Source organism: Alosa sapidissima, chromosome 11 (genome assembly GCF_018492685.1).
Source record: "Alosa sapidissima isolate fAloSap1 chromosome 11, fAloSap1.pri, whole genome shotgun sequence".
Classification (NCBI taxonomy): domain Eukaryota; kingdom Metazoa; phylum Chordata; class Actinopteri; order Clupeiformes; family Clupeidae; genus Alosa; species Alosa sapidissima.
Window position 1 is genome coordinate 16357639 of NC_055967.1, and position 21323 is coordinate 16378961.

A 21323-nucleotide genomic window follows, 5' to 3' on the forward strand; every position below is an offset into this window, starting at 1 on the left:
AGAGAGAGCGAGAGAGCGAGCGAGAGAGAGAGCGAGAGAGAGAGCGCGAGAGCGAGAGCGAGGGAGAGAGAGAAAGACCCAAACAGCGAGTGAAATGATCAGTGATCAACACTCCAGTGAAATGACTTGCAAATAATAGTAAAATCAAAAGATAGCCTTTATGCAAAGCAGAAGAGGTCAGAAAAATATCAGGCTGAGCGTCAGCAGCTCCTCACCTCGTTGGAAACGTCCACCACCAGATCATCACTCTTGTCACCATCGCTGTCCTGCAGGCCCAACGGAGGAAGGGGGGGGGATGCAGGACAAAGAGAGAGAAGATGGACAGATTGCATGAGAGTGGATGAGTGAGGGCAGCCGTGGCCCACTGGTTAGCACTCTGGACTTGTAACCGGAGGGTTACCGGTTCGATTCACTAATTCACCGATTGGGTTAAATGCAGAGACCAAATTTCCCTCACGGGATCAAAAAAGTATATATACTTATACTATATATACTTATACTATCTATATATATATATATATATATATATATACATACACACACACACATACAGTTCCATCATCTGAGGGCTTTTGAAACAGCTGTGGGCCGAGGGAAACTGCAGCAGCAAATAAAGTTCTAAACAGAACTGTTTTAATCTGTATTTCTATATATAAACTAGATGGTTTGGAAATTCAGCAAATCAAACTCAGTATATCAATTCCCAAACCAAGTTACCTCAGGTGTGTGTGTGTGTGCGCGTTAGGGCTGGGCGATATATATCGTCTGCGATAATATCGTGATTGTTGTTTTAACGATGTGCAAATTGACATTATCGAGTATTTAAATTACTTATGGGGAAAAACACTCGAAATCACAAAGACAATTGAAGACTCATACATTCCCAGGATGTATGCAGGAGAAGCCCTGGCTGCAGCAGAGCAAGTGTCACTTGATCACTAGTGGGTCACAACCTAAAACGTTGTCCCACGCATGCCTAATGTTTATTTTGTGCAGCGAGAGTAGCCTACTTGGGATTTTATGCGGCTACTTCTGTTCAAGTAGAATTGATGAGACAGTCACGTTTTTTCCTACACAGTATTATATGGAGAGAAAACATTAGCCTTTGAGTCAGTTGTAAACAAAGAACTATTCTTATGTAACTCTTTTGTAAATGGACTGAAGTTCACTCTAAATATCTACGTTTACCGATTATGCTAACCGTTAGCATCTCTATGGGATTTCTCATATACATTAGCCATAAGCTAACGCATTAGTTTCTATTCTGTACCTTGGAATGCTAGCCTACATGATTACTCTTAAACAAAACATAGAAGGAAATAACTGAGATATACTCTGTTGGTCTGCTTAGTTTTACAGTGAATCCTATGTAAAGGTTTGAAAGGAACTTCAGCTTCAGACTTTCTCTTGGGAAACTGTTAGGCCTATTCATCTTCTGTAAAGTAGCTGAGACCATGTCATTGCCACACACACAAGTGGGGGCAGAATTGGCAATGTGTCAGAGTGACAATGCATTGGTTGATTTGGTTAAAAGGTCACAGGTTAGGTTATTGGTTATTATTGTAATGATGCTATTCATAAATAATGAGCTGTAAAGTAACTCAGACTTTAACAAAAACAATTTTTTAAAGGATATCGACTAATTATCGTTATTGTCAAAATCATAAAGAAATATCAAGATATTATTTTTTGTCCATATCGCCCACCCCTAGTGCGCGTGTGTGTTTACTCACGTATCGGCTCATGTTGTCCTTCTCGTCCACTTTGCGTTTCTTGGACTCCAGGCTGTAGTCAGAGGATCCACGGTGCTTTTCGCTGGCTGTGCGCAGACTGTCTGACGGGGAGATGGAGTTATTCTGCACCACACACACACACACACACACACACACACACACACACACACACACACACACACCTTTATTAGAACATCAGGTTACATCTTACATTGCTGTTTCAAACTTAAAACACTCTTTTTCTCCTCACTCTTAAAACTCAAGACTGTTATTTCCTGTCCTTTCCGAGATGTATTTGCGGATTAAAGGCATTTATTGGATTCAGAAGTTATTAAACCACCTGCCAGCTGTGACTAGTGCAGAGGGGTATGACTCAAAAAACCCCTCTTACCAGGGAGAGCTTCACCCATGTTATTAAATGTGCACAACCTCAAGACAACGGGCAGAATTCCGAGGGAGTGGAGGAGGTTGGTTTTTCTAAAACTTCCCCACAAACGGCTGCTATCAGAGCCTGACAGGTAGTTCTGCAGCTGTGGGTTCTGTCACCAAGCCAAGCAGGGAAACAAGGAGAAGCGGTTTGAAGGAGGGGGGGGGGGGGGTGGCTCTTATCAATCCTCAAACCGCACACTTTGAGCGCGAGAGAGAGAGAGAGAGAGAGAGAGAGAGAGAGAGAGAGAGAGAGAGAGAGAGAGAGAGAGAGAGAGAGAGAGAATTGAATTTATAAAAACCTTTATTACAAATAGCTAAAAGACATACACAGTCATCTCACAGATGAATGATTAAAAAATAAATAAATAAATAAATAGAAGACACATCTAGTTATGTATGTTAAACAGCAGGCACAGGAACGTCCAACAAGGTATTAAATTGCACTTTATCCTCTACAACCATACACAGAGCATTTTCCTGACACCATATAATCTCAAAGGTTTCAAGATCACTCATTTCCTTGTAGAAACCAAAATCAATTAAAATCCTTGATCTCACCAAGATTGCAAATACCATTAAAAGATCAGATCTTGAGTTATGCTCAACCTTATTCCTCCTGCTAACATATATAGACATCTTAGCCTGTCCAATGATAAAATTCAACAATTGACATTTGTGCCTTCGCTTCTGTACATAATTAAAACCAAAAATAAATGTTTCCATTGAAAAACTTTCATTAAAGTAAGAGAACAGTTTCCGTAAAATGGAAAATAAAGGCGTCAGGCGTGTGCATTGCATAAAAGCGTGAAAAACAGTTTCCCTGTCATTGCAAAACGGGCACTCATGCCTCACATCAGAGTTCAAAACACAAACAAAAGAATTAACAGCAACTGCACCATATAAAATCCTCCATTGTAAATCCCCCACCTTTTTAATTAATGGTGACTTGTAAAAGGATCTCCAGTGTGGTTTGACATCCTGTTCTACATGTAGAACAGCACGCCAAGGTGTGTCAACTCTAGACTCCAAACACCTCCTATTCAGAGATTTTACACAAAGATTGTAAAGTGCCTTTCCAGAGGCGCGATTTGGACCCAGAAAAACAAAATCTTCAACCTTCAAAAAGACATTACAAAAACCAGAGGACACACTAAAACATGGAACAGGATCACATTCATTTAGCATAACTAAACCCCTGGCATACTGATCCAACATTGCTAGACTAGCATCTGTGAAGCGGGACCGCAATTCCAAGAGGAATTTATTAACTACACGGATGGATCTCATTTTCATGTGTTCGGCCACTCCTTCAGCATTCTCAAAACCTGGCCCAGCTAAAGGCAGGAGGTCCTTCAAAGTGATGACCCGCGCTTTGCAAAACATCCCACTAAAAGCAGGAAAATGCTTCTCATGCGTAAGATCCAAACATGAACCATATATCAATGGCTCTTGCAAAAGCCAAAAGAGAGAACTTGTATTCTGAGGTCTCCATACTTTCAAAAGACCCCATACTTTAAACGTATTGCGATAAAACACAGGGAGCTTGTTTAAGTTCATTAAGGCAGGATTCATCCAGAAGAGGGTCCTATCCAGACCCAAGCCTTCAAAAGTTCTTAGGATGGCACAAGCCACAGCCTTCCAACTGGAATTTACAGGTCCATCCAAAAGTCTCTGTATGAACTGAAGACGAAAGGCTGCTGCCCTACTCTGCAGGTGGACCAATCCTTGTCCACCCTCATCCTTGGATAAAAAAAGCACACCTTGTTGGACCCAGTGTAGACCATCCCAAAAGAAATCAACCAGAATAGATTGTATTTTAGATAAAACATGTGCTGGAGGGTCTATGCATGCAAGTCTGTGCCAAAGGGATGAAGCCACCAGGTTGTTAATTATTAGAACACGGCCCCTATAGGACAATTTTTTAATTAAAAAACTCCACTTGCCAAGACGGCCCTTAACCTTCTCAACAATCCCCTCAAAATTCCTTAGAACAAAGTTATCGTCTCCAAGAAACACACCCAAATATTTAAACCCGTCCCTAGACCAGGTTAACCCACCTGGGAGGCACGGTGTGCCATCAGGCCATTTTCCAGCCAACAGGGCCACACTTTTTCCCCAATTAACTCTGGCAGATGATAAACGATTAAAATCAGTAAAAACCTTTAACATGGTGTCCACATCCCTTTGGCTTTCAATCAGAATAGCTACATCATCCGCATAAGCTGATAGCTTCAAAGAGATGTTACACTCAGGAAGAGTTACACCCTTTAGTTTGGCTCTTAACTGTACTAACAGGGGCTCAAAGGCTAAGGAGTATAGCATTCCAGAGAGGGGGCATCCTTGTCTAATTCCCCTAAAAACCTTGAAAGGAGCACACAAGTCACCATTAATTTTCAGAATACTTTCATTGTCACAGTATAGAGCTCTAATTTTCTTTATAAAAACAGGATTAAAGCCAAAAGCAGTCAAGACGCTCCATAAATAATTATGTTCAACTCTATCAAAAGCTTTTTCCTGATCAACAGAAACAAGGCCAAAGTCCAAATGTAAAAGTTTACCAATTTCCAAAACGTCTCTAATAAAAGAAATATTATCACAAATAAGCCTGCCCGGCACACAGTAGGTCTGGTCAGGTGCAATGACTTCCCCTAAAACTTCACTGAGTCTATTAGCAAGAACCTTAGAGAGCAGCCGATATTCCGCACATAGAACAGACACGGGTCTCCATGACCTGATATCCTTCAAATCTCCCTTCTTCGGTAACAGAGTAAGAACTGCTCTGCGACAACTGAGTGGCAGCTGCCCCTTGGCCAAGCTGTTCCTCAAAACGACCAGTAGGTCTGCGCCTACTTCTGTCCAGAAAGACTTATAAAAGTCAACCGGCAGACCATCGATCCCCGGTGCCTTGCCACACTCCATACCATGGAGGGCCTTTTCCAACTCAGCCAGGGTAATCACCCTTCCAAGGTCGCAATTAGCTTCTCTAGATACCTTAGGAAGATTCGTCAAAAAAGGACTGTCAAGGGCCTGTTTATAGGAGATTTCACTCCTATACAAAACCTTGTAGAAATCAACTGCTCTCTCACGAATTTGTTTATCGTCAGATAAGAGGGCTCCAGTTTCTGAAACCAAAGCATGTATAAGCCGTTTTTGGCCATTTTTCTTTTCCAGATTAAAAAAGAATTTGGAAGGTGCATCCATTAATTCTGCACACTGGAAGCGAGACCTGACCAGAGCTCCTTGTGCTTTAATGCCCAGCAAGTTGGCCAAACAATTCTTTTTTATTTTCAAATTTTCCATATATAACTGATTACCTGTACTTTCAGCTAAACCTTGGAGCTCCAGTATCTCATTTTCCAACAATTTCATGCGTTGAGCTATATCTCTTGTGACACAGGAAGTATACTGCTGACACAACTGTTTTATCTGGGCCTTTCCAAAATCCCACCACTGTTGCACAGACTGAAAAGACTGCTTTGTGGATCTAAAATCCTTCCAGAAAAACTTGAAAACATCCCTAAACTTACCATCATTCAAAAGACTAGTGTTAAAGTGCCAGTATGCGCTCTTATATCTGGTGGCACTAACAAAAAAATTACAAAGCACCATACTATGATCGGAAAAACCTACTGGCAGGATGAGACAGCTTCTAAAAAAACTGAACTGATGTTTAAAGGTATAGAACCTGTCTAATCTTGCCAGAGATAATATGTTATTATTTGAGTGGACCCATGTGTACTGTTTCTGCTTTATATGAAAGTTCCTCCATAAATCAGAAAGGTCGTGGGACTTCATTATCTCAATGAGCCTTCTACGTGATGGCATATGAGGCTCTACATGATTCCTATCAATAGCTAGCTCAGTACAGTTGAAATCCCCACCAAGAAGTAAACACTCCCCAGAATCACAATTCTTTAACAGATCATCCAGGATACTTAAGAAAATCATTCTCTCCCTCCCAACCGTTGGGGCATAGACACACACAAAAACAAAAAAAGTATTTTCATATTGAGCTCTGACTCTCAAGAGTCTACCTTTAACAATTTCATCAACCTCATATGAACAGGGGATACAGCTACCTGAAAAAAGAATAGCAACACCACCACTAGTTGAGGTATTATGACTTAAGATCGATAACCCCCCAAATTCCAAAGCCCAATCAGAGCTATTGCTTGCGTCAGTATGGGTTTCCTGCGCAAAGACAACATCAATAGCTTTTTCTTTAATTGTTTCAAAAAGCATCGCCCTCTTTGTGCGGTCTCTTGCTCCATTCAAATTAAGCGAAGCAATTTGAAACCCACTCATAAGTATAAAGGAAAAAGTGCAAAAAAAGAACATATTCATTGGGAATTAACAGGGGCTGGGGTGGACTGGCTATCAGCGTTCAACAGAGCTCTAAGTTTTGTGAGAAATTTATTCAAACGGTAGACCTCCTGCCTAGTAAAGCTACCTTCGGCCATATACAGCTTCGTTTTAGCGATGAACTGTTCAACATCGGGAAAGTATTCATCAACTTGAACACACCTAGCATTTTTAGTCTGCTTCAGAAACGTTTTTAAGTCATCCACAGTGTACTCGCGCCCTGCGTAGCCGCTTTGGGGAAGACTGCACCTTAGGCTGCAATCAGAAAATTCCCCCTCGCTCTCTGCATCAGTAGAATTAACGTCAACAACCAGATCTTTCTTTTTTACCTTTCTATGAGACTCAGCTCGAGCCCTTTCCCTCTTCAGACCTTTTGGAACTTTAAAGGGAACTTCCTCTGTTTCCATGATCTGACTATCCTCCCCGCAAGCGTCCTCCGAAAGATCCAGTACGTTGGAATTCGGCGAGTTATCAGTATGCATAACATTATATTCTGGAGCTTCAGCCTCGGCCCCCTCTTCCCCGTTCCTTACTGTCTCATCAGACACATCCTGATCTGATGGTCTAACTTCAGGTGCATCGGCATTAGAAGAACCTTCCCCTGGTGACTGATCACCATCCACCCCAGCCTCTCCACCATTTGTGGGCCCCTCATCACTGGCAGACTGTCCCTCCCCAGTATTCTCATTTTGACCATTGACATTGGCGGTAGTATTGGGGCACTTTTCTGGACAGGCACGCACTAGGTGACCCGTCAAACCACAACCAAAACATCTCATCAGATTACTTGTGACATATATGACATAATTGAAATCGTCGACCTGGATATTCAAAGTCAAATCAAGATCATCTGTGTTGTTGTTTAAAACCATGTAAACATATCGCCTAAAAGATACCACATGCTTTAAAAGCGGAGACTTCGTGGAAATGGCGATCTTCTTGATCGGGGAAACTAATTTGCCATAGCGGGATAGAGACTGGACAAGAATGTCATCACTAATGAAAGGTGGTATGTTTGAAATGATTACTTTCCTAGATGGGGTAGACAAAGGGAGTACTGAGTTAAAAATACCATCAATTTCTACCCCGCGTTCAACCACTAAGTTGGCCAATTCCACGGACTCAAGGAACAAAACGATTGCTTGATTCATACGAGCAGCAGACAAAACTTTGTCATGCCCAACCATTTCACCTACTGCCAGGCTACACTCTTCTACGCTGGCGGTAGAGGATATCTTTATACCATGCCGCCGCGTGAGACAAACAAACTTTCCCCTAGTGTTACCTGAGGCAGCCATACTCCAAACCAGGAGCTGACGCCCAGGTAAAACCACAAAAACACACGCACTCCACTAACCCCTAACCCTACCAACCCAAAAACATACAAGACAAACAAACAACAAAGGAAAAAAATAATAAAATACAGAAAAAGTAAGAAAGAGAAAACAGGTAAGAAAAGGCACAGCGGCCTCACTCACACAACGCTCACTCACAGACGCTCCGGCTCCGCCCACTCACTCAGTCCATGCGCACAGAGAGAGAGTGAGAGAGAGAGAGAGAGAGAGAGAGAGAGAGAGAGAGAGAGGAGAGAAGGAAAACCCCTGAGGTCTATTCATTCTAATCAGCCTCGTCAGAAAGCAAACAGAACCCAACACAATGTGATCCCTAAGCCAAAGCTGTATCTAACAACATGCAGTTAGACTAAACACACAAGAATGTGCTGGCTGTACAACAAAGCACACACATAGGCTTACAGGCACGCAGGCACACATACACATACGCACACACACAGTTAACTCCAAAGAGAAAAACTTGTTCTCTGTTTTCAAGTCTAACCCCTCTCTCTCGCCCTCTTCCCCTCTCTCCACTGCTAGCCCCACCCCCTTCCTACAAGAGACAACAAACTGCTTCAGCTGAACATTAGCCAAGCGCTTGGGCTGAACAACAGCCCTTTCTCCTCAAGACAGGCAGGGGTGTGTGTGTGTGTGTGTGTGTGTGTGTGTGTGTTTGTCTGGCTTTTTGAACATGTTTGAGAGTGTGTGCTTGAGCCTATGTGTGAGTACACACACGTTTGTCTCGCTCACTCCCTCTGTATACATATTTGAGAGTTTGTATGTACATGCATGTTTGAAGTTTGCTGTGTGTGACAGCATGTGAACGTTTGAGGGGTCTCTTTGTGTGTGTGTGTGTGTGTGTGTGTGTGTGTGTGTGTGTGTGTGTGTGTGTGTGTGTGTGTGTGTGCGCGTCCTCTCCTGGCTAGTCTCAACAGACCAGTGGGCAGCTCCTGACTGGCGCAGGCTGGCAGCCACAGAGGGGAAATCTTTCTGCCTCGACTGCAGCATGGCACAGCGGTGCCCTGGGCCTGGGCATCCAGACAGGAGCTCCGTGCCCACTCTCTCCCTGGCAGTGCCACCCCGTAACGGCCCCTCAGCCTGGCACTGACAGCCCTCCTGGCCCACTAAGACAGGAAGCGCTGCTCTGTAATGCCCTCTTAAGACTGGCACGGGTGGGCCAATATGCCCACTCACCGACACAACCCTAGGAGACCACACAATGCTAAACCCCCCCCACGCCATGCACTCCTAAGAGCCGGTGCTACAACACAGCCAAGAGGCTCAGCAAAAAAATAAATAAGTGGTGAGGTGTGTGTGTGTGTAAGTGTGTGTACACTGAAAAGATGGATGTGTGTCTGAGCTCCTTTTATAACTCCCCGTACCCTCCTCTCTTTTTGAAACTCCCAACACACACACACACACACACACCAGACAAACTAAAGCTCCTACTAAGATGTCTCCCTAAGAGCCTCTCTAAAAAGAGAGCAAAGATACTCTCCAAAAGAAGAGAGAATGTGTGCGTTTAAAATAGCTATGTGGGTCTACACCATTCTTAATACCGTTCACGCCATCCTTACACGCACACGCGCACACACACACACACTATACTGCAAAAGACAGGACCATGTCCTAGAAAAGAGCACAAAGCAATTCACTGAGGTGGTAGAGAAGACCTCAACCTTTTGTAACACCTCAGCTTGTCAGCTCAACACACACACAGGCTAAACTTTATATAGCACCACTTTTTCAGGGAACGCTGATGAAGATGACAAGAGAAAGAGAAATAAATAAAGAGAGAGAGATGAGTTGGCAGTGCATGCAGAAGAAGAAAGAAAGAAAGAGAGAAAGAGAGAGAGAGAGAGAGAGAGAGAGAGAGAGAGAGAGAGAAGCTGGGAGTGCGTGCAGAGGGTCGCTGTGTTTCAGCAGAGCGTCTGACCTTTTCAAGCGATGCGCCCAGCATGACTCATTACACTCAGTCGCCATCACACGGATCAGATGGTCACTCACACGCACAAAATGACCAGACCATCACTGACATTTAAGCATACATACACACACGCACACTCTCTCCACAAAACACACACAAACCAGTCTTCATCGACTTTCTATCTAAATGCTACTATCTGCACCTACTGCTTGCACACACACTTGCTTGCAAGTTCCCACCCAGCATGAATTACACCTACGACCATCAACACTGACATCTACTGTACACACACACACTTCTGATTTCCATGGCCTTGGGCAGCAGCAACCATCAGAGAGCTTTAAGCCGGGAGGAGAAATGCTTCTTACAAGGGCAAGCACAGGAGGACAATACAGCTCTATGTCAGCACCCATACATATTTATACTGTGGCAGACAGAGGAGAGAGAGAGAGAGAGAGAGAGAGAGAGGAGAGAGAGAGAGAGAGAGAGAGAGAGAGAGAGAGAGAGAGAGAGAGAGAGAGAGAGAGAGAGAGAGAGAGAGAGAGAGGAGAGAGAGAGAGAGAGAGAGAGAGGCACTAGATGGACAGTCAAGCAGAAAAGGGAAAATCCTTTAAGGAAGAAGGCGTGTGTGTGTGTGTGTGTGTGTGTGTGTGTGTGTGTGCGTGTGTGGTGCGCGTGCGTGTGTGCGTATCTGTGTCTGAGTGTGTCTAAGCCCTCTTTAATTGTGATGAAATTACAGAGGAGCTAATCCTGACGCTGTGTTACGAGTCATTTCCTCTCTGAAGACAACGCCAGGCCTGCTGCTCCAAACCTCATTTCCCTATTAAAAGCACACACACACTGCTGCACCAAACCTCATTCCCTATTAAAGCACACACACACACACAACCCCCCAAATCCCCACCAGCATTGATTACTGAGCCCCAGCCCCACATCTGCAGAACACACACACACACACACACAAAGACACACAGGCAGGCAAGCACACACACCAACAACAGCCTGTCATGACATTTAGATCCAGACATTTCTGGAGCCTTCTTCCTGGACCAAGAGAACACAGCATTCCCTTCCCACCTCTTTCTTTCTTTCTCTCTCTCTCTCTCTCTCTCTCCTCATGCAGTTGGACGAGCAGCACACAGACATAACACTCAAAGAAGAAGGGAGACTTACCGTGCTCTCTTTTGTCATCACAGTCCAGGCGCGATGAAAGATGACAACAGGCCAGAGAGGAGAGAGAGGGGAGAAAAGAAAAAGAAGAGAGTAGAGGAGAGAAAGAGAGAGAAACAAATAAAAGTCAGTGAAAACATCCAACTGACAACACAAGAGTGTCTACTGGGAAGTGTGTGTGTGTGTGTGTGTGTATGGGAGGGACACTCTTGGCCTCGGCTCGCTACTGCTGCTGTACACATCAGTCTCTGGGCTCAGGAGTGTGTAGTCTGTCCTTTGGCTGACCCTCTCTGGCCCGACACCGAGAGAGAGAGAGAGAGTGTGAGTCGACCCAAGAAAAATGCTAACGCCGTCTCAGTACTGGGGCCTCTGGCAGTGCCTGGCCGGACAGCCATTTGGGCTTCTCTCTCCCCTATTTGCCCCACATCAAAAAGTCAGCAGGTGTTTTAATATGCAGCAGCCATTTCTTTATGAGCGTGCTCAATGAATACAGGGGTCAAGTTATTTCCAAAATAAAAATTTAATCATTCATAAGGTCAGTCTGCATTAAACATCAACATCTACAGTGCCCAAAAAAAAAAAAAAAGACAGCCAAGAGCACGGCCCTCTCCTCTCTCCTCCGTCAGGGCGGGCTGTCTGATTGGCCAGCGGCGTCGGCGGCGCGGCGGAGCCAGCCTGCCGATTGGCCGAGGTAGACGCAGGGCGGGCCCTCACCTCTGTGCTCCAGGTCGTGGTGGTTCTTCTCGTCCTTGACGGGCAGGTGGGCCTGGCTGCCCAGCGCTCCCAGGGCCAGCAGGCCCGATCGGAGCCTGTGACGGGCGGAATGCCCGGCGGCTGCAGGGCCCGAGGGGTGGGGGTGGCAGCGCCACTGGACCGTGGGCAGCGTGCGACAGGTGCTGCGCCTGCAACTGCTGTTGCTACAGGAAGAGGAGAGCAGAGAGGGAGAGCGACACGGAGAGAGAACCACAACCAGTGGGCCAGAGAATCCACGCAACAACAACAACAACAACATCAAACACACACACTTTTAACGGTGACTAGGCATGCACATGCATGCGCGCACACACACACACACACAGTCAGAGAAAAACCATAACACGCATCCTTAAACCAGTTACAAGTCATACGCCCACAGAAGCATATATAAATCCACATTTACACACACACAAACATTTCAACACATGTTCTTGCAAAACAATGTCTATGACTATGCATGCACACTTCGACACACACACACACTCAAACAGAGCAGACACACATCAACTCCCACAGTGCTTTTCCCTGCACTTGTTTTCCCTGCACATCTCATCTACTTCACTTTCCTCACACACACACTGCTGTGGTAGAATTTAGGAAGCATTTGTGTGTGTGTGTGTGTGTGTGTGTGTGTGTGTGTGTGTGTGTGTGTGTGTGTGTGTGTGTGCTGCAGTTCTATTTTCTCCCCTGTGTTAATCTGGGCGGTGCCCACCCCTACTCACCCAGCTGCCCTCCACAGGCAGTGCCACCCAACACCCGCCCACACTGCCTGACCACCACTGATGTGTGAAGGTGCTAATGGCCTTGCGCGCACGCAAACACACGCGCACACACACACGGTTGTGAGGGGAAGAAACTGTATAAGCATAAGTATATAAGTAAGTATACTCTTTTGATCCCATGAGGGAAATTTGGTCTCTGCATTTATCCCAATCTGTGAATTAGTGAAACACTCAGCACACAGTGAGGTAAAGCACACACTAATCCTGGTGCAGTGAGCTGCCTGCAACAACAGCGGCGCTCGGGAAGCAGTGAGGGGTTTGGTGCCTTGCTCAAGGGCACTTCAGCCGTGCCTACTGGTCGGGGTTCGAACCGGCAACCCTCCGGTTACAAGTCCGAAGCACTAACCAGTAGGCCACGGCTGCCCCCACACACACACGGTTGTGAGGGGAAGAAACTGGACATGATTGGGCTAAATGTAGGTGTGGCGTTTCAGATAGGACAGACCTGGCATCTAGATCTACATAGCCGTCTATGGAATACATCGAATACATCCGTAGGAGGGAACTCTGGAGTCATAGTGATTCAAATCAAACAGTGAACTTCACAAGTATACTCAGCTGAACAAATGTGTCTGTGTGTGTGTGTGTGTGTGTGTGTGTGTGTGTGTGTGGATAAAGAGTAGGAACACACCCCCCCACCGTTGATCCTGACAGAGTTGTCAAGAGGCACGGGAGCCAGTGCTCAGAGAGTTTGCCGGCTTACACCACTCGCCACCACCTGCTACTTGAGGCCAACCACTGATCCACTGGCACTGACAAACTCACAGCAGCTGTGTACGTGTGTGTGTGTGTGTGTCAGATAAATAGAGATAGAGCGAGCGAGTGTAGGTGTGTGCATGTGAGAAAGACTGTTTATGTATGTGTGTGTGTGTGTGTGTGTGTGAGTGAATGTATTGCACGATGGGGGTGTGTGCCTGCGTAAGTTTATTTGCGAGTGAGCATGATTGAGCTCATGTGAGAGTGCATGTACACCATTTATAGATAACTGCGTGTATTTGTGCGAGTTATAAAGTGTGTGTGTGTGTGTGTGTGTGTGTGTATGTGCGTGCGTGTGTGTGTGTGCGCGTGCGTGTCCATCTACTGCATGAATATTTGAGGCTGTGAGTGTGACTGGCACGAGCTGAAAGCCACTCAGACTGAGTGTGTGTGTGTGGCGTTTAGAGTGTGTGTGTGGCGTTTAGAGTCGGGTTAAATAATACTTAAGCCTGGGAGCCCATAAAACAGGAAACACGGCTATAAAATAAAAGTCCTGATGGATCACCCACATACTCACACCACTTCAATTATTCAAGTGCTATTATGGGATGTCCTTTACACCCCCCGTTACCCTGAATACCAACACCTCTCACCCCCCCCCGTCCCCCTCTTTAATAGGCCTTCATTCCATCACTGACCATGTATGGACATTCTTAAGAGAGTTTAGAATGGATTCCATCACACCTTCACCAACACGCGCGCACACACGCACACAGTCCCCGTCTCACCCGAACATAAAAGGGTGGGTGTTATTAAACATGTATAGCAGGCGCGGAGGTCCAACCTTTGAGAATGATCACGGGGTCTTTATTGGCGTGCGGCAGGGTAAATATCAATAGTGGGAGCTTATTTATCAGGCCGGGGTGCTGCAGACGTTTGGCCTTTCCACGGAGTCAAATCATTATGAAGATGTCGGCCTGTCAGACAGGCTGATTTGGGTGGGTGGGGGGGGGGGGGGCAGCAGGCTATTTGCACAGCTGCCTCTATATTAAGGTGAGGGGCCCTGGAGAACACAGAACACGGGGGGGGGGGGGGGGGGTCACCTGGGATTTGGAGTCACCTGGCAACCTTAAACCCCTCACCCTGATCTCTCTCTACTCAAACCTGATCTGAGAATCATATTATGAAGAGGGGTGAGTGTGAAAGACAGACAGGGGAGAGAGAGAGAGAGAGAGAGAGAGAGAGAGAGAGAGAGAGAGAGAGAGAAACAAATACGAAGTCGGACAGGGAGACAGCATTGACAAAAAGCAGACAAGAAGAACTATTACAAAGGAATACAGAGAAAAACAAGAGGAAAAAAGAAGGGAGAAAGAGAGAGAGGGGGGGGAGGGAGGAAAGGAGAGTAGAAGAGACTGTGTGTGTGTGTGTGTGTGTGTGTGTGTGTGTGTGTGTGTGTGTGTGTGTGTGTGTGAGTAGTGCTGACCACAGGGGAAATTAACAGTGGCAGGGAGGCAGCCGAGTCGCAGGGGAGGCCCATCGCCGCTCGCCGGCTCTAACGAGCCTCTGATGAGTGCTGGATGTCGGACAATCACCCTGAGCCTCATTAGAGCCCAGCTACCACACACACACGCATCAAAATAAATAAATAAAAAACAACCATATAAAAAGAAAAAAGAGCTTCTTCTTCTAATTTAATATTCCTGGATAAAGAGCTGCTCTCTCTGTGCTAATCTAGCAGCCATCTGTGAGAGCAGTGCAGGGAGGCTGCCAAGCGCTTCAGCTTAAGATTCACCATTTATTACAAGAAAATAAGGGGGTGGAGGGTATGGAGGTCTTAAAAACTGCCAACTGGCCAAATTAAGGGGCCGGATGACTGGTACAACCTGTCTTACAACAGAAATGAAGAAAGCAGAGCGCTATGCAACCCGACCGCAACACAGGCAATGTACCACCTACATACACACACACAGCTAATTGGCGCCAGTAGGTTGAGAGGAAGACATTATGGAAAGGGCTGGATAAGATAGCTGTGTGACGGTACCGATCCACTTGCACAACACGTCATACGCATGGGGTCGCGCTGCCTCCCCTCGTTCAGTCGTGTGTGGGCGTTTCGTTTAAAATGTCAGTTATCAGCTCATATTCGGTTCGTTAAGTGTATCTTAAGTGTTTTTTCCACAAATGGACCACAATTTTAGGCATGTACTTAACAGTATACAACACAGTAATAGCCTAAACAAACTATGCAAGCCATTTCGAAATCTTGTTTTATTTAAACTACTCAATGCAATCTCAAATCCTCACCAGAAACACCAACAGCCAATATATTCATCCAAATCCTAGTTTCGTTTGTTTTATGGACTACTAGGTGGTCGTGGAAGAGATTGTTAAAACATTATTTGTCTTGTAAGCGGAACCAAAGTTTCACAGGCACCGTTGTGGTACAACAAAGGACCTACAACCTCGTCCTTTCATTGGAGAGTCGCCTCGCGTTCAACGGATTCATTTTCATAAAGCTGGGCATCGGCCAGCTTTTTGACGCGCGACATTATTTCAAATGCAGCGCTGCCTTCCCGGAATGCTTTGCGGGCGCATTAAAGTCGCTTGACGTCACCCATAGGACTAGAGTGGAATGCGACACGACAAAATTAAGTGAAGTACAAGTGGATACGTACCGTGAGTGTGTGAGTGTACTTGGGAGCTATGGAACTCAGAGGTACGGAGAAAGCCTCATTTAAAAAGGTACAAGCCTGCTGCTCATTAAAAACACAAGCTAGGCACAAAAGATGCGGCTGAAATATGTACGCACCTAAAAATAAAAGCAACAAAGAATCTAAATCAACAGCACGAGTTGCCTCGCCAGATAAATAAGCTCTAAAATATGCAACGAAGCTTTTGAAAATCAACACAGCTGACAAACATGAGCAGCCCGACGTACACAGATGAAGACAGAAACACAGAACACACACACACACACACACGGGAAAACAAGCTGCAGTGATGGGAGGGGAGGAAAGAGGATATCGACGGTGGCAGGGGAGAGGAGGAGGCCATCTTGAGGGCTCTGATCATAGTGGTAGCCCCAGCCGAGAGCAAGCCCTGCCCTAGATGCATCCCATTACCGGCTCTCCTCTCCATCACCAGAGTCAGTGGCTACTCTAAACTACCCTGTGCTACGCGGTCACTCTCGACTAGTTCTACACTGGGCTTGGGTAGGGTAGGGGAGAGCTGGGCTAGGGTCAGTGGCTACAACATGCCAGCTTGTTCCATTCAACTAGTTCCAGCTTGAGTAGGAGAAGGCTGGGGAAGTTGACCAGAGCCAGTCTGGCTGCTGAGCTACAATACGCCATGCTAGCCTGTGCTGTGCCGGGCCGCTCTGCTCTATGTTGTAGGCTCACCTGTGCTGGGCAGGGAGCTCTGCTCTGCTCTATGCTGTAGGCTCGCCTGTGCTGTGCAGGGCTGCTCTGCTCTATGCCTGAGATCTGGGCCTTGAGCATCCATAAAGAAGGAGGACAGCGGCAGTATAGCCGTTCCTGTTCCTGACAGCCTTTTGCATCACTAATTCAGCTGCACTGCTAACAATTAATGCCTTCTACCCACACAGCCCATAGCCAACCAAACAACAGCATTGACTGTGGCTCAGAGAGAGAGAGAGAGAGAGAGAGAGAGAGAGAGAGAGAGAGAGAGAGAGAGAGAGAGAGAGAGAGAGAGAGAGAGAGAGAGAGAGAGAGGAGAGAGAGAGAGAGAGAGATGGATGGATGAATCCTAGATCTGGCTCCAACAGATCCAGCACCTGGGATTCATCTCTGCTTAGAGGTGCACAACAGAACAGACAGCCAGAAAGATAGACAGACAGAGAAGAGAGAGAGAGAGAGAGAGAGAGAGAGAGGAGAGAGAGAGAGAGGTGGTGGAAGAAAGAGAGAGAGGTGGAGAAAGAGAGTAATAAACGTATACAGAGGAAATCAGACTGACACATTCCTGAGTTCAGTTCAAAACTTCTGAGGTTTCCGTCTTTTTGTTCCCTACTTTGCTTTGTTATAGAAGATCTTCTGGGATAAAATAAGGATATTACTCCGCACTTCCAAATCTACCTTCCAGACACGCCAATAAAAGAGACGGGGGAAAAACCCTGATTGAACTGATAAAAATGAAGAGAACTGTGGGCCCAGCAGCACGTGTGTGTGTGTGTGTGTGTGTGTGTGTGGGGGGGGGGGGTTGGTTATGAATGGAGCGCTGGCACAGAGGAAGGCAAAGCCGTGGCCCTGTTCAATCCAATCTGAGCTCAGGAAGTCATTATCTGAGAGAGAGAGGCTTGGCTGGGGCGGGGACTCAGTGTTAAGGCCCTTAATTGAATTCCAATATTGGCCAGCACTTGTCTCCTCCATTACTAGCCTTCCCTCCTCTACCCGCTCCTACTTGACTGTTATGGAACGACCGTGAGGACTGAGTGTGTGTGTGTGTGTGTGTGTGTGTGTGTGTGTGTGTGTGTGGGGGGGGGGGGGGGGGGTTGGCGGCTTAACGAAGGGTCAGCTGCAGTAATCTGATCACCACTGGACGAGACCACTAGTGGAGGGGGCACACAGACACAAGTCTCACAGGTGATCGATGAACACTACATTGAGAGGATTCTCAAAGGGGAGAGAGAGAAGAAACAATGAGATGAGAGGAAGAGAGAAGCAGAGAAGAGAGGAACAGAAAGAAGAGAGGAGCAGAGAGAAGAGAGAAACAGAAGAGAGGAGCAGAGAGAAGAAAGGAAAAGAGAGAAGAAACAGAGAGAAGAAAGGAGCAGAGAGAACAGAGGAGCAGAGAGGAACAGAAAGAAGAGAGGAGCAGAGAGAAGAGAGGAGCAGAGAGAAGAGAGGAACAGAGAGAACAGAGGAGCAGAGAGGAACAGAGGAGCAGAGAGGAACAGAAAGAAGAGAGGAGCAGAGAGAAGAGAGGAGCAGAGCAGAGAGAAGAGCAGAGCAGAGAGAAGAGAGGAGAGGACAGATGACAATAAAGGGTGATGGGAGACATTTACAGGGAACATGAGACCAAGAGAAAAATGAGTTTAAACTAGGTATTTTTCTTCCATAAAACAATATAATGCAATATTTCCTTTCCCTGTCTGTATCTCTGAATCTGTGTTTGTGTGTGTGTGTGTGTGTGTGCGTGTGTGTAATGTCATGTGCAATCCAGGTCAGCAGTGACTGAGGGCTCTCCTGAGCGCTGAGCAGATCCTATTAAAGTGATCGGGTCTCTAAAAACAACCAGCTGAAGGGCTTTTCCGGCCGCGTTGGGCAACACAAGCCCTGATTAGCACACGCACGCGCTGCTTACTCCTGCTAAATATACAACCCCGCTAACAGATCCTAACTCTCTACACAGGAGCATGTACACCCACACACACACACACACACACACATATATATATATAAAATAGGGCTCATTACAGATCGTTCTACCACTTAGCATTAGAATCCACCACTCGACACATCCCTCCCACACACACACAGACAGCATTAAACCAGTTCATACTCACAGGATTACCATGCAGTCGCTTTAACCACACAATCACAGATACATACACACACACACACGCGCAAATGCAAGTGAGAGGGGCAAAACTGCACAAGGCGTAGGCTAAACCACAAAGAAAACAGACTTTGAAATGGGTTTAACATCTGTTTCAGCACAGATTTGTGCTATGCTGTTGCTATGTCATCCTCCAATTGGACACTATGTGCCCTGGAGAGAGGTTATATGGGGTGGGTGCAGTGGGCACTATGTAGCGGTTTGCCCCTCTCTCTCCAAACGGACGGCACGGCGCGTAAAAAGTGTAAAAAAGGGGGAATACACACGGTCAGAGGCAGGTTGGGGAGTCCGCGTACCCCGATGATGGCATTCAGCTCGGTCATGGTGACCTGCTTGGCACGCTCAACGGCCTGTGCCACCTGCTGTTGGTGCTGAGAGAGACAGAGACAGAGATGGAGGGAGCACCATCAGACAGGCTCATCAACACGGTCATTTGGAGACAATGTCCTTTACTAGGTCTCCTGTCATATAACTGGGCACATTTTAACAGGCCTGGGAAATGTCTTTTATGCAAGCTGAAGTGTGATAACTAACCTTACATGTACATCATCATTTAACTTTCAAATCTGTGAACATAATCGTGAGCCAACGAGTCTGTAAAAGCTACAATTAGCACACAGGCCTCAGGCTCTTCAGGGGGATTCCACTTACCTCCTGGGACAGGAAAGGCATAATTTGGGCCAAAATTGCATTCAGCCTTTTAGCGATCTCCGTCTAGAGGAAAAAAAGAGAGGAAAAAGAATAGAATGAACACTGTTGTAACTGCTGTATTGAAAATGGCTACCAACACACACGCCTCCCCCTTTGGTGTTTACTACGATTAAGTCAATTAGCATGGCAATCAGAGGCACTTGACTGGGCACACTCTGCACTGTGTGATATTGACATGTGAAATATCTCTACCAGAGAGAGAGAGAGAGAGAGAGAGAGAGAGAGAGAGAGAGAGAGAGAGAGAGAGAGAGAGAGGGGACTGGAGGAGAGAGAGAGGAGAGAGGACTGGAGGAAAGAGAGAGAGAGGACTGGAGGAAAGAGAGAGAGAGGAGTAGAGGAGAGAGAGAGGAGTAGAGGAGAGAGAAAGAGAGAGAGAGAGAGGGAGAGGGAGAGGGAGGAGTGCAGCTGGGCTAAGTGAGCACTCCACAGAGGAAATGAAGGAGGCAGGGGAGGGCAGCCATGTTGAGAGAGTTCCATTTCACCCCACTGCTCTCCATCATTTGCCCGCCAACACAACAGGCTAACACAACACTACAGCACACTCACAAAGAGTCCGAAAACAGGCTGCTAACACCACCCGTGGGCACACCACCTTAAAATAGTGTCTTAATGCAGGCTGCTAACACCACCCGTGGGCACACCACCTTAAAATAGTGTCCTATTGCAGAATGCTAACACAGTCCATGGGCACACCACCTTAAAATAGTGTCCTACTGCATTATGCTAACGTACCAATACAGTGTAGATGTTCAGCACCAAGAAGCAACACCAACATCAACACGTCCTTCATTTCAGGGTGAGGCTGAGGCCTCAAGTACTGACATAATGGAGCCAAATAACAGGAAAGATCATTAGTCGCTGTAGGCGAACACAGACCAAGAAAGCTTCATGTAACATACCTACAGTGTGGTGCCAGAGAAGCTATCGCTTAAGCAACACCAAATAACTTTTCCTGTCGCACGCACGCTATTTGTTTATCCAGCACCGGCTTTAGAAACAACAATGTCTGCAGACAATGTAAAGTATGTTGCATGATTTTATGAAAGTATGATGTATCGCAACATCAGAAGCAAGTCAAATTTGTAGCTTCTTATGTCGCATTCCATCCTTTAAAATAGTGTGCTAATGCTAACGTACCAACTCCAGCACGGTCCACCAATACAGGGTAGATGTTCTGCACCCAGAAGCACCAGCAACCGCAACAACAACAACAACAACAACAACACCCTCACCCAACATCAACACGTCCTTCATTTCAGGGTGAGGCTGAGGCCTCAAGCACTGACACAATGGAGCCAAATATGAGACTAGTGCTTTAATGCTATGTGCAGAAATCCACAAGTGTGTGGCATCTCCGTGTGTGTGTTCTCTGTATGTGTGTGTGTGTGGTTTCTCTGTAAACACATTCTTGATGGGTGTGAGAAGCCAAGCACAATTAATGTGGGATTACCAATTCCTTGTTCTAACGTGTCTCACTTAGATATGTGCACACACACTTCCCCATTCTCCCTCCCCCGCACTCTCCCACACAGACAGACACACACACATACAGCGCTTTCTCTCCACCCTCATTCGCAACACACACGCTTTCTCCATCCTCCCTCATTTCCAAGACGCCTGCCCCCCCTCCTCGGCCCCCCGTGTCTTCCATCCACATCACCACGGGAACCCAGCCTCCGTTCTACCCGCACCCTCCTGCTTGCCCGCCCGGCCGTTGCCATGGCAACTGCCACCAGAGAAAGAGGAGAGGGGAAGTGAGGCGAGGAGAGAAGAGGAGAGGCAGCTGCCCCCTCCCCGCTATCGCGCTGGCAATCATTATGCAAATGGAGCTGGGGCCCCGGCAGTAACA

General features: G+C 46.5%; 1 protein-coding gene across 1 annotated transcript in view; it reads right to left on the reverse strand.

Annotated features, from left to right (window-relative positions):
• Positions 1-21323, reverse strand: part of LOC121724135 (transducin-like enhancer protein 3) — a 38418-nt gene that overhangs the window by 5151 nt on the left and 11944 nt on the right. Inside the window, 8 exon segments of the mRNA XM_042110495.1 lie at positions 216-266; positions 1734-1856; positions 10959-10966; positions 11670-11757; positions 11760-11813; positions 11816-11872; positions 19030-19134; positions 19415-19477. Of these exon segments, the coding sequence (XP_041966429.1) occupies positions 216-266; positions 1734-1856; positions 10959-10966; positions 11670-11757; positions 11760-11813; positions 11816-11872; positions 19030-19134; positions 19415-19477 (549 nt within the window).